This window comes from Astyanax mexicanus, chromosome 10, assembly GCF_023375975.1.
Source record: "Astyanax mexicanus isolate ESR-SI-001 chromosome 10, AstMex3_surface, whole genome shotgun sequence".
NCBI classification, from domain to species: domain Eukaryota; kingdom Metazoa; phylum Chordata; class Actinopteri; order Characiformes; family Acestrorhamphidae; genus Astyanax; species Astyanax mexicanus.
In genome coordinates this window covers 32,281,142-32,293,315 of record NC_064417.1, presented here as the reverse complement: position 1 = coordinate 32,293,315, position 12,174 = coordinate 32,281,142, and the positions used below count along the sequence as shown (strand labels likewise).

At 38.4% G+C, this 12,174-nt stretch overlaps 2 protein-coding genes across 2 annotated transcripts; one reads left to right on the top strand and one right to left on the bottom strand.

Moving 5' to 3' along the window:
- The first annotated feature begins 819 nt into the window (after nt 1–819).
- On the top strand, nt 820–4,049 carry LOC125804835 (transcription factor AP-2-alpha-like). Its single transcript, XM_049484471.1, has 6 exons — nt 820–1,066; nt 2,590–2,655; nt 2,856–2,956; nt 3,031–3,221; nt 3,484–3,613; nt 3,826–4,049. The coding sequence occupies exons 3-6, from the start codon at nt 2,910–2,912 to the stop codon at nt 3,980–3,982; spliced, it is 525 nt and encodes a 174-aa protein (XP_049340428.1). The 5' UTR covers nt 820–1,066; nt 2,590–2,655; nt 2,856–2,909; the 3' UTR covers nt 3,983–4,049.
- A 1,937-nt stretch (nt 4,050–5,986) lies between these two features.
- LOC125804843 (uncharacterized) lies at nt 5,987–11,864 on the bottom strand. The gene is made up of 5 exons (XM_049484507.1): nt 11,619–11,864; nt 7,537–8,459; nt 7,105–7,192; nt 6,263–6,364; nt 5,987–6,157 (listed from the first exon to the last, which is right to left on the bottom strand). The coding sequence occupies exons 2-5, from the start codon at nt 7,722–7,724 to the stop codon at nt 6,080–6,082; spliced, it is 456 nt and encodes a 151-aa protein (XP_049340464.1). The 5' UTR covers nt 7,725–8,459; nt 11,619–11,864; the 3' UTR covers nt 5,987–6,079.
- Nucleotides 11,865–12,174: the final 310 nt, after the last annotated feature.

Here is a 12,174-nt window from a genome sequence, read left to right as displayed (position 1 = left end):
CAAGTTCACTGCAGACTGACAATACATGTGTATGAAAATAAAATATATATCTCCAAATACTATTAATAATAATAATAGAAAAAAATAATAATCATCATTATTATAAAATCACTTATTTACGACATATCCCAAATATCAACAAAAACCAATATTAAAATACCCTTATAATATTCAACACTTTAGTGATATGCTTATGCAATAATAAACTAATATTTATGTATATATATATATATATAGTTATAGTTTTATAGATTCAGTATTTATTTCAACACATGTAGCTACTACAACCACTTCTTTGTAATAAGTTCTGTTATTTCAAAATATATCAACTGAATTACTGAATGTTTTTTTTTTCCATTTCTAGTACAAACAACAAAAAAAATAGAAGAAACAATAAAACAAAATGGCATCCTCCATTTTATATACACAGTACATCCACTAAAATCAACTAAAATGGCTATGGAAGTACTCACCTATATAAAAAGCATATAGAGCAAAGTAGATACAGATTTTGGTCTCAATAGCTTCAACAGGGAATGCCTAACACGAAAAGAAAGCCAGCATAATAGTTAGGCTCAAAAGCTAGGAAGCTGTATTGCCAACAAACCAGTAGAGGGCGCATACTGCCCGCTAAACACAGTGCAACTTTGCTCTTTAACAAAAATGTTTTAAAACTGAAAAAGATACTACTAGTGATGGGTCTGACGACCCTGAAATCTCGGCACATGCGCCGAGCTGTCAAGGCGAAACCCCGTGTCGGTGCGCATATCAAGTTAAGGAAAACCACGTGACCGATACACTTCCTGTATCGTTTGCTCGTTTGGGTTTTTTGCCCTCAGCAGCACCCCGGGGGCGGGTCTACCCGGCGGGTATCCGCCCCTATTTCACACATTCCCGAATGCCATTGGTTTGCGCCCAGTCAGCCAAGCTTGGATCTGATTGGTAGTGAGAGCTTATTACCGGAAGCAACGCTTTTGAAATCTGGCGCTAAATTATTTGAGGACTGAAGACGGGATGTTGCAGGATTTTTAAAGTGGGATTTAGCTGCATTGCTGAGAAAGAAAAGGTAAGCTTCATTTTTTTTACATTTTAAGCACATTCAGTAGCTAAAAAATGCTCACCCTCTGTTATTTATAAACGGTAAAAATATTGGTTTTGTCATTATTTTATCAAATTACAGGGTTACCTGTGCTGGTGGTTGTGTCTTAATGGCTAACGTTAACTAACAATAGGTTTTTTTTTTTTTTTTTTTAGCTTTAGTAGCTAACAGTATTTCTGAATATTACTAAGTACTGTCTGCATAACTTGTTCTACTCTCTTTGAGGTTTAAGAGAGGTTAGCCATTGAACCGATTTTGTAGCTAATACTCTCAGAGCAGCAGCATTAGTAAGCTATTGTTTATGTATATACATTTTCAGAGCTATTCTTTGCTTTATTTATAGAAACACAGTTATGTAGTTACAATTATAAGATACAGTAGTGTGGTCGCTACCCTCAGAGCAGCATTAGATACAGTAATGTGGTCGCTACCCTCAGAGCAGCATTAGATACAGTAGTGTGGTCGCTACCCTCAGAGCAGCATTAGATACAGTAGTGTGGTCGCTACCCTCAGAGCAGCATTAGATACAGTAGTGTGGTCGCTACCCTCAGAGCAGCATTAGATACAGTAGTGTGGTCTCTGCTCTCAGAGCAGCATTAGATACAGTAGTGTGGTCGCTACCCTCATAGCAGCATTAGATACAGTAGTGTGGTCTCTGCTCTCAGAGCAGCATTAGATACAGTAGTGTGGTCGCTACCCTCAGAGCAGCATTTGATACAGTAGTGTGGTCGCTACCCTCAGAGCAGCATTAGATACAGTAATGTGGTCGCTACTCTCAGAGCAGCATTTAGATACAGTAGTGTGGTCGCTACTCTCAGAGCAGCATTTAGATACAGTAGTGTGGTCACTACTCTGAGAGCAGCATTAGATACAGTAGTGTGGTAGCTACCCTCAGAGCAGCATTAGATACAGTAGTGTGGTCGCTACCCTCAGAGCAGCATTAGATACAGTAGTGTGGTCGCTATCCTCAGAGCAGCATTAGATACAGTAGTGTGGTCGCTACTCTGAGAGCAGCATTAGATACAGTAGTGTGGTAGCTACCCTCAGAGCAGCATTAGATACAGTAGTGTGGTCGCTATCCTCAGAGCAGCATTAGATACAGTAGTGTGGTCGCTACTCTGAGAGCAGCATTAGATACAGTAGTGTGGTCGCTATCCTCAGAGCAGCATTAGATACAGTAGTGTGGTCACTACTCTCAGAGCAGCATTAGATACAGTAGTGTGGTCGCTACCCTCAGAGCAGCATTTGATACAGTAGTGTGGTCTCTGCTCTCAGAGCAGCATTAGATACAGTAGTGTGGTCACTATCCTCAGAGCAGCATTAGATACAGTAGTGTGGTCACTACTCTCAGAGCAGCATTAGATACAGTAGTGTGGTCACTATCCTCAGAGCAGCATTAGATACAATAGTGTGGTCGCTACTTTTAGAGCAGCATTAGATACAGTAGTGTGGTTTGTAATCCTATTTTGATAATGATATTTTTTCCCCAGGTCCAATCCAGTCCAAATCTCGGGAAAGGTATCGAACAAGAGCCTGTACAAGAACCACAAGCTCAGGTATGTCCTTCACATGCAATAAAGTTTGATTCTTTAACTCTGCAAACACCAATTAACCTAAGTAAAAGCACACTTCCAAATCAATTTTCTAGATATTTAATATAGATTTTAACTTGTATACATACTGCACGTTTCCTGAACACTGCAGTTTTTTTGTCTACTTCTGATTTAGCTAAATGTTAATATAATTCTTCAATTAGTCCTGTATAGGTGGAGACAGGCCAGTTAATTTCTTACCCACTGAAAAAGTCTTCATGGTGGAATCCCTCCTGAAATTAAGCAATTTCAGAGAAAAAAGAAGGTATAAAACAGTTTATTCTCTCTTTTTTTGACATTTTTTAATATGTCAAATAAATTATTTCATGTAACTTACAGGTATCGCGTCAGCCTGGATGAAATTCAGCGTCGCATTGGTCCCCCAGAGTTTCTGTCTTTAAATGGGCTTGTGTCATATCTGCGGACAGCAAAATCCAAAAAAGACTCCCTGAAAGGGGAACTGGAAGCTGCTGGTGTAATCCCTCCCCCAGTGACCCGTCTCACATCCATGTGTTCAAAATTAACAGAAGGTAACCTCAGCATCCATACTAAATTATGCTATATATATATATATATATATATATATATATATATATATAGTTAAATGTACAGATATCCTGACAAAAGCGCTATGATTAGATGTGTATGTCTGATTCCTATGACCCCTGTGTTTTCTAGAACAGAGATTGCTGCACCAAACCCACCTTTAATGACTTGGTTTCCATTGTGACACTTTAATTATATAGAGAGATTGTAAAATCAGTTGTATTTCTCCTTAAAAATCTCTTACAGATGAAGCTGATGACCTAGCTGTGGACCTGGGAAAGCTTGCCAGTAGGCATATAGATTTCCAGTCAGCTGCTGAAACTCAGCAATCTTCACAGGACAAGGCAACAGATCTCCTGAAAGCAAAGTCTGTTCAGTAAGTAAAATATTTTTTTGTATAAAACCGTGTACAGTAAATTGTAAAATTAATAGAATTGAGATTAAATGTACAAAGTTTGCTTCTTACCCCAAAAGTAGTTAATCTGCCAAGACCCTGTCACTGGTTTTATGCTAATACAATCAAGACTGTCACCTTGAAATACTTAAACTGACTTGGTTTTAACATATTGCTTTGCCTTTTCCAAACAGGGAGTTCTTAGGACAAACCAAAAATGGCTTGGCTCTGTTCATGAGTCGGTACAACACAGTGACTCATGGACTGGGGCCAAAGACATTTGAGGTCTCTGTTCAAATTCTGGAGGCGTACCTACGTCAAGTCATACGGCAGCTTACAGAAGAAAGTTAAAGCAATTGTGCTGTGCATGCAGCAGTGTTTTGTTTGTTTAGTTTGCAGTTTAAAAAAGTACTAGTCTTTAACAAAAGCTTTTCCACTTGATAGTTCTTTATTGTATTTTGTGTACTTTTTTTCTACTTTTGTACTACTTTTGTTTGTACTACTTTACAAACACATAAAAAAAAATAATAAAACAAAACTTTCAGTGCTAATGCTTAACTTTGGAAATTAAAACCTTTACAAGAGCAGCATACTTGAAGTTATTTCTCCCTCTCTTCTCAAACGATTACATAACACACTTCTTGTAATTGCATACTGAGGTTTTAAACTACAAAGACAGTTCATTTTAAAAGTTACATACAGATTACATCGAAATTTGCTATAAGCAATTGGAGCTAGTAGCACTAATAGTAGGATTCTCAGTCTTTTGTGTAGACATCCCTCATTGACTTTGCGCGGTTGCTGGAAGGCTTTCCCTGTTTCTTTTGGAAGGTCGAATCTGGACGGGAAGTATAAAGAAGTCTCTTACCAGGTTTTGCAAGCTGATAGTTGTGCACATTCAAAGCTCTCTTTCTAGACAACTCGATAGATTTTCTGTAAGGATGGAGTCTCTCAATCTTTCTTTTTCTGCAAATCCTAGTGTATTTCCCAAAAATTATGTGGTGAGCATGCTTCACTGCTGAAAACATATCAAGGGATGGCTTGTAGTCTGTGCTATTACACCATTCATTTAAATCAGTCACTAATTTCTTTATACACCACTTTGATGAATTTGGCTGTAGTGTCTGTGCCTGATTTGCCATTGAATATGTGTGATCATTTGGTTTTGATATTTCAGGTGGATTTGATTCCTCCGTATGAGCCTTTTGATTTAAGTTCCACAACACCTTCAAGCACACACATGCCTCTCCTAAGCTACTTGTCAAGCAAGAGCATTTTTCTGTCTCCATGTTTACAATGCCTAGCTGTGTACCACTGTCTACTATAACATAGTTCATATGCACAGTGTAATCTTGGGCTGTCCAGAGTGCATTTGCCACCCGTTGGCGTATGTCCTCAACCTCTGTTCCATTTTCAGCAGAAATCATCTTTGCAAACTCTAAATGTTTACACACATTGCCTTTTAAAGCATATTTACAATCACAAGTCATATAAACCAAGTTCACAGAATACACATGACCAGGAATGGTCTCTGAGGGAATGCTAAACTGGCCTTCTGAGTTGTAGGTCACACTTTGGCCAAGTCCATTAGATTTCATCCTTTGTGCAGCTTCAGACACATCCTGGGGAGATTTTGAATTTGTTCTGCCAGCAGCCTGCAGATCTCCCAAATGCCTGTTTAATTAAACAACATTGTTTGTTTTTTTCCCCAGTTCATGTTAAACTTGAGCAATTGAATAACTAGACATTCACTATGTATAATTACCTAAAATAAAAGTGTAGAATTGTTTTAATAGTTGTTCTTTACAATTTCAATGAGAAACAGACTACGCAGGGCTATCTAAAAAAAAAAGAATATATTTGAAAAGTTACCTTAATTCTATAATTCAGTTCAAAATGTGAAACTTATGTTATATAAATGTATTACACACAGAGTGATCTATTGTAAGTGCAGTAAAAAGGTTTTTCTCATAGAAATGCTTACTTGTAGTACGGCACAACGTCATCATTCAGCAAACGGAGAAGATCGTCAACTCTTTTGTTTGAATAGCCACAGAAGAAACCGTACTTGAGGCCTAGGAAAAATTAAAAAAATTAAAATAGAAACCAAACAATCTGCTTACATAACCTCAGTTAAGTCACAATATTGTTACCACCTTCTTACAAAGTATGCAGAGAAGGACTATTTTTTTTTTCATTATAGAACAACAATGTGCTTCTATATGCTCAGTGAAGCTGAAAAAAACTGAGTGTAAAAAATGAGAAGGTAGTCATAATACTGTAACTTGACTGCATATTAATTACATTTATAAAATGTGAATCAAGCATGTAAAGCTTATACAGATTTTACCTCTCAACGACATTGTTTGTTTCACTTTGGTGGTGATAAAACAAACGTCCAAAATTGACCACATTTCTGCATTTGTCAGCCAATTCTTGCGAAGGTAATCACAGACTTTGAGTGCTCTGTGTTTCTGTTTCTATTCTTGCAAGCAGGTCCTCTGACATTTTCTGGAACTCTTCTGCCTGTGTAATCAAAATATCAAAAAAAACATAAAGGAATTGATCAGCTTCATCAGGGCCAAACAGATTTATTTTTCACACATTCTTCATTAACTATAGATCACTTACACTCGTGCATTGTTTTAAGGACACCATGCCTTTAATCACCATATTTCTCGCTGAAGTGTTCAAGTGACCTCCATCATGCCTAATAAGCCACCGGTGTACAGCCTGCAACAACATAAAATTGTGAAAATGTATTTTGTCAGTCGGTGTCTTCATTTAGGGGCCATGATTCATTAATCTTGAACCATGACACATAACCACCTGAAGATCATTAACATTCTTGCCCATTATAAGCTACAAAAATATAATTTGACCATAATATGTTGACCTAATATACAGCACCTTGCAAAAGTATTCAGCCCCCTTGAACTTTTCAATCTTTTGGCACAACTTTTTTTAGAATAAAAAAACTGAAAAGTGGGGTGTTCAATATTATTTGGTCCCTTGTGTTAATATTTTGTAGTGCCACCTTTTGCTGTGATTACAGAAGCAAGTCGCTTGGGGTTTGTCTCTATCAGTTTTGCACATTGAGAGACTGAAATTTTTCCCATTCTTTCCTTGCAAAACAGCTCAAGTTCAGTGAGGTTGGAAAAGTATTGTTTGTGAACCGCAGATTCAGCTCTTTCCACAAATTCTTGATTGGATTCAGAAGGCTGAAAATTTTGCAAGGCACTGTAACATGAACCACACTTTAAAATGTTTTGTTACTAAATATTAGTTTCCCGTGTTCTACCCTTTAATGAAATGACTTTGATAAATAAAACGTTTGACATGGTTTCCACCAACTTTTACTATATATATATATATATATATTACAATTAATAGTACATTTTTAATTTAACTACAAATGGAGGTGATTATTTAAAAACATTTACTATTCCTCTAAATTAATCAAAAATATTTACCTGAAGCACATGAAACCAGCATAATAGTACTGCTGAATGAGGAAACACAGCGTTGATTTCTTTGATATCCTTGTCCACCATTACACACCTACATGACATTACAAATAAAATTCTATGTAAAACAATTTATGGCAGCTTTCATAAGACTATACACAAACATTAACATTTCAAAACAGACACACAAAGCCTTTTGACAATTGAAGAATGGTGAAATAATACTTTTTACATGCTTATGTTAGCATCTTAGTCATAGGGTTAGGTAGTCTTATGAATAGGCTACTGCTAACATTTTAATTCATTCTTGAACAATTATGTACCAATGATTGAACCAATAATAAAAAAAAAACTCAGATTTAATAAACAATGACAATGAACAAAATGTTACTTAATGCTGGTGTAATATTTTAGTGGTTATGCAGAAATTAAATTTACCTTGGGGTGAAAAGGTTAGCTGCCTCCTGGAGTTTCCTCAGACAGATTTCAATGTTGCTAGTGGATTCTTCACTCATTACAAAAAAGGCAACAGGGACTCCTTTCCCCTCCGAGGTTTTCACAAGCACTGCATAGAATGCGAATCCATACTGAGTAACACCTTTGTAAGTTGCATCAACAAAAATCATTGAAGATCCAAACTGTTTGCACTGTTCCTGCTGCCACTGAGAACTAAACACAATAATTAGTGGCTGATGTTCCTTGTGGGATAAAGGCTGGTAATAGAGTATGCTGTCCTGCAGATCTGCTTTTATTAATCTGTCCACTGATATACTGTCGTTTCTGTCAAATCTCTGTCTGGCATTGAAACCAGCACGGATTCCAGTGATATCCTTTTGAGTGAGAAAATATCTTCTGTCTCTGAGGTCATTTTTGCCATATGTGCGAGACCACCTCACAGTTCTTAACAGTATCTCTGAATTTGAAAGTCCCTGTGAGAGACACTCATGTATGTAATTCAGTAAATCTTCATCCACACGATTTACTCCATCTTCCTGGGAATTTGAAATGTCATGTCCACTGTGCTCAGCCAATACCCCAACTATGCATCCAGAAATATTGTTATCTGTGACAAACTGAAATGAAACATAAGCTGGACAAGAACTGGCTCTTGTTTTCTCAGGATTGCCGCTTGAAGCACCAGATGCTTTGTTTCCACGCTCACATTTCCACTGAATTAGATTTGGTCATCTGGACTTCCGGGAAATGAAGTAACCTCTGCCCTGGAGATGCAGAACATCAACATAGGTTCTCATGAAATCTTCATGAGTTTCGCCTTTCAAGACATGAATCTGACGTTCAACTCGCCCATCCCTTTCTTTCCTTAATGACTGTTCAATGGATTTCACCCAAAAGTCTTCCATCTGTAAAAATAGGTTTGAGAGAAAAAAAAAGATTTAAATCAAAAGTATTTTATGTTGAACAAGGATTAATGCTTTCTTTAACTTTTGCTTATAGACTGTTATAGTAATAATTTGAGAACCCAATTACTTTAAAGACTGCTAAACTACACTATATTTCCAAAGTATAAGGCATAGATAGATGAGTCTCTCTATGCTCTACTGTTCTTGAGCTAATCTGAAGCTACATTAAGTTTGGAGGTGTGTAGTGATGATGAACTCTGAAGCTACATGAAGTTTTGAGGTGTGTAGTGATTGGTGTAGTGACTGCAGAAAGTTGGTGAACTCTGTGCACTGTGCTCCTCAGCATCCGCTGACCCCACTGTTATTTTGCACTGACAGAGCACAGAGTCGCTGTCGTTCCCAGTCTCTTCCACTGTGTTATAATATCACTGACAGTAGGCTCTGAAATATTTAGTAGTGAATAGTAAAATTTCACGACTGGACTTGTTGCACAGGTGCAGCATCCTATCACTGTACCACGCTGGAATTCACTGAGCTCCTGAGAGAGACCCATTGTTGTTTGTAGAAGCAGTCTGCTGCTTGCCTAGGTGCTTGGTTTAATACAACCGTGGAAATTGAAATGACTGGAGCACCTAAAATTAATCATTTGGATGGGTGACCAAATACTTTTGCCAATATAGTGTATGTAAATTATTCTTTCCCCACTAAGATTCATATATTTGTTAGAGGTGGGCAGATCGATCCAAATATCGATAATATCGATACCAACGCTGGTATTGGTATTGAGCAATACTCGTGCGCACGAGGATTCACCACAGTCTACTCTCTGGTCTCTTGTTGTTGCACATGCTTCACATGGCTCAGCAAAGCCAGCCAAACCACCACAGGTAGGCTCAGCCTGGCCCCGCCCACTCAGCGCTCTCCTCGAGTCGACACGCCTCTACCTCAGGAGATTAGTGTTGAGTGATATTTTTTTACACTCTGTTTATTTAAGAAAAACTTGCATTTGAATTGCACTGAAAGGAAGACAATTCCTTATTTTTTATTGTTTTTCCAAATGACAATTCTATTAAAAAAAAAGAAACAAAGAAACAAAGAACTAGAAAAGATGTCTAGTGAGGGGAGAATTTTTATTTTATTTTTTAATATTTTTTACTTTATATTTAAACTTTGTTTTGTTACTGTTCCATTGTTTCTAAACAAAAAATGTTGATTGTGATACTAAAGTATTTTGTTATCACTTACAATGTTTGGTGAAATTATATCCTAGGTTTTTGGATCATTTGGATCTATAAAGCTTAAATATTAAAAAGTATCGGTATCAGTATCGATATCGGCAATACTGGCCCTGCGTTTACTTGGTATTGGATCGATACCAAAATTCCCGGTATCGCCCACCTCTAATATTTGTGAGGTTATTTTTGAAAGCAAGATTTATTTAACCTGTGCAATTACCAGCTGCAAATAACTCATAAGTGTAAAATGAGCTAAATCAGCAGTGTGCAAATTGAATTTATTGCTCGGTGAGTGAACATACTTTGCTATGAGAGAAGTGACCACCTAGCAGTATTTAATACTGCCCTGAGAGTGTAGTGGCCACACTACTGTATCTAATGCTGCTCTGAGAGTAGCGACCACACTACTGTATCTAATGCTGCTCTGTGGGTAGCGACCACACTACTGTATCTAATGCTGCTCTGAGAGTAGTGACCACACTACTGTATCTAATGCTGCTCTGAGAGTAGCGACCACACTACTGTATCTAATGCTGCTCTGAGAGTAGAGACCACACTACTGTATCTAATGCTGCTCTGAGAGTAGAGACCACATTACTGTATCTAATGCTGCTCTGAGGGTAGCGACCACACTACTGTATCTAATGCTGCTCTGAGAGTAGCGACCACACTACTGTATCTAATGCTGCTCTGAGAGTAGCGACCACACTACTGTATCTAATGCTGCTCTGAGAGTAGTGACCACACTACTGTATCTAATGCTGCTCTGAGGGTAGCGACCACACTACTGTATCTAATGCTGCTCTGAGGATAGCGACCACACTACTGTATCTAATGCTGCTCTGAGAGTAGTGACCACACTACTGTATCTAATGCTGCTCTGAGGGTAGCGACCACACTACTGTATCTAATGCTGCTCTGAGGGTAGCGACCACACTACTGTATCTAATGCTGCTCTGAGGGTAGCGACCACACTACTGTATCTAATGCTGCTCTGAGAGTAGCGACCACACTACTGTATCTAATGCTGCTCTGAGAGTAGAGACCACACTACTGTATCTAATGCTGCTCTGAGAGTAGAGACCACATTACTGTATCTAATGCTGCTCTGAGGGTAGCGACCACACTACTGTATCTAATGCTGCTCTGAGGGTAGCGACCACACTACTGTATTTAATGCTGCTCTGAGGGTAGTGACCACACTACTGTATCTAATGCTGCTCTGAGAGTAGAGACCACACTACTGTATCTAATGCTGCTCTGAGGGTAGCGACCACACTACTGTATCTAATGCTGCTCTGAGAGTAGAGACCACACTACTGTATCTAATGCTGCTCTGAGGGTAGCGACCACACTACTGTATCTAATGCTGCTCTGAGGGTAGCGACCACACTACTGTATCTAATGCTGCTCTGAGGGTAGTGACCACACTACTGTATCTAATGCTGCTCTGAGGGTAGTGACCACATTACTGTATCTAATGCTGCTCTGAGGGTAGCGACCACACTACTGTATCTTATAATTGTAACTACATAACTGTGTTTCTATAAATAAAGCAAAGAATAGCTCTGAAAATGTATATACATAAACAATAGCTTACTAATGCTGCTGCTCTGAGAGTATTAGCTACAAAATCGGTTCAATGGCTAACCTCTCTTAAACCTCAAAGAGAGTAGAACAAGTTATGCAGACAGTACTTAGTAATATTCAGAAATACTGTTAGCTACTAAAGCTAAAAAAAAAAACAAAAAAAAAAACTATTGTTAGTTAACGTTAGCCATTAAGACACAACCACCAGCACAGGTAACCCTGTAATTTGATAAAATAATGACAAAACCAATATTTTTACCGTTTTTAAATAACAGAGAGTGAGCATTTTTTAGCTACTGAATGTGCTTAAAATGTAAAAACAAATGAAGCTTACCTTTTCTTTCTCAGCAATGCAGCTAAATCCCACTTTAAAAATCCTGCAACATCCCGTCTTCAGTCCTCAAATAATTTAGCGCCAGATTTCAAAAGCGTTGCTTCCGGTAATAAGCTCTCACTACCAATCAGATCCAAGCTTGGCTGACTGGGCGCAAACCAATGGCATTCGGGAATGTGTGAAATAGGGGCGGATACCCGCGGGGTAGACCCGCCCCCGGGGTGCTGCTGAGGGCAAAAAACCCAAACGAGCGTATCGTTTGGTAGCGATGGGTCTGACGACACTGAAACTTCAGCGCATGCACCGAGCAAACAAGGCGAACCCCTGTGTCAGACCGCGTATCATTTTAAGGAAAACCACGTGACCGATGCATTTCTTCGCGCAGTTGCTTGCAATGACTTTCTTAGTCCAGCAGATGTCGCCATTAAGTGATACAGCAACACAGTTTCAACACAGTGTCGATACAGTTTGGGAAATGTGCCATACATACACCCAATGAGGCTTCATCTGCCCATCACTAAATACTACTAGCAGCACCATAGTACATGTCGCTAGG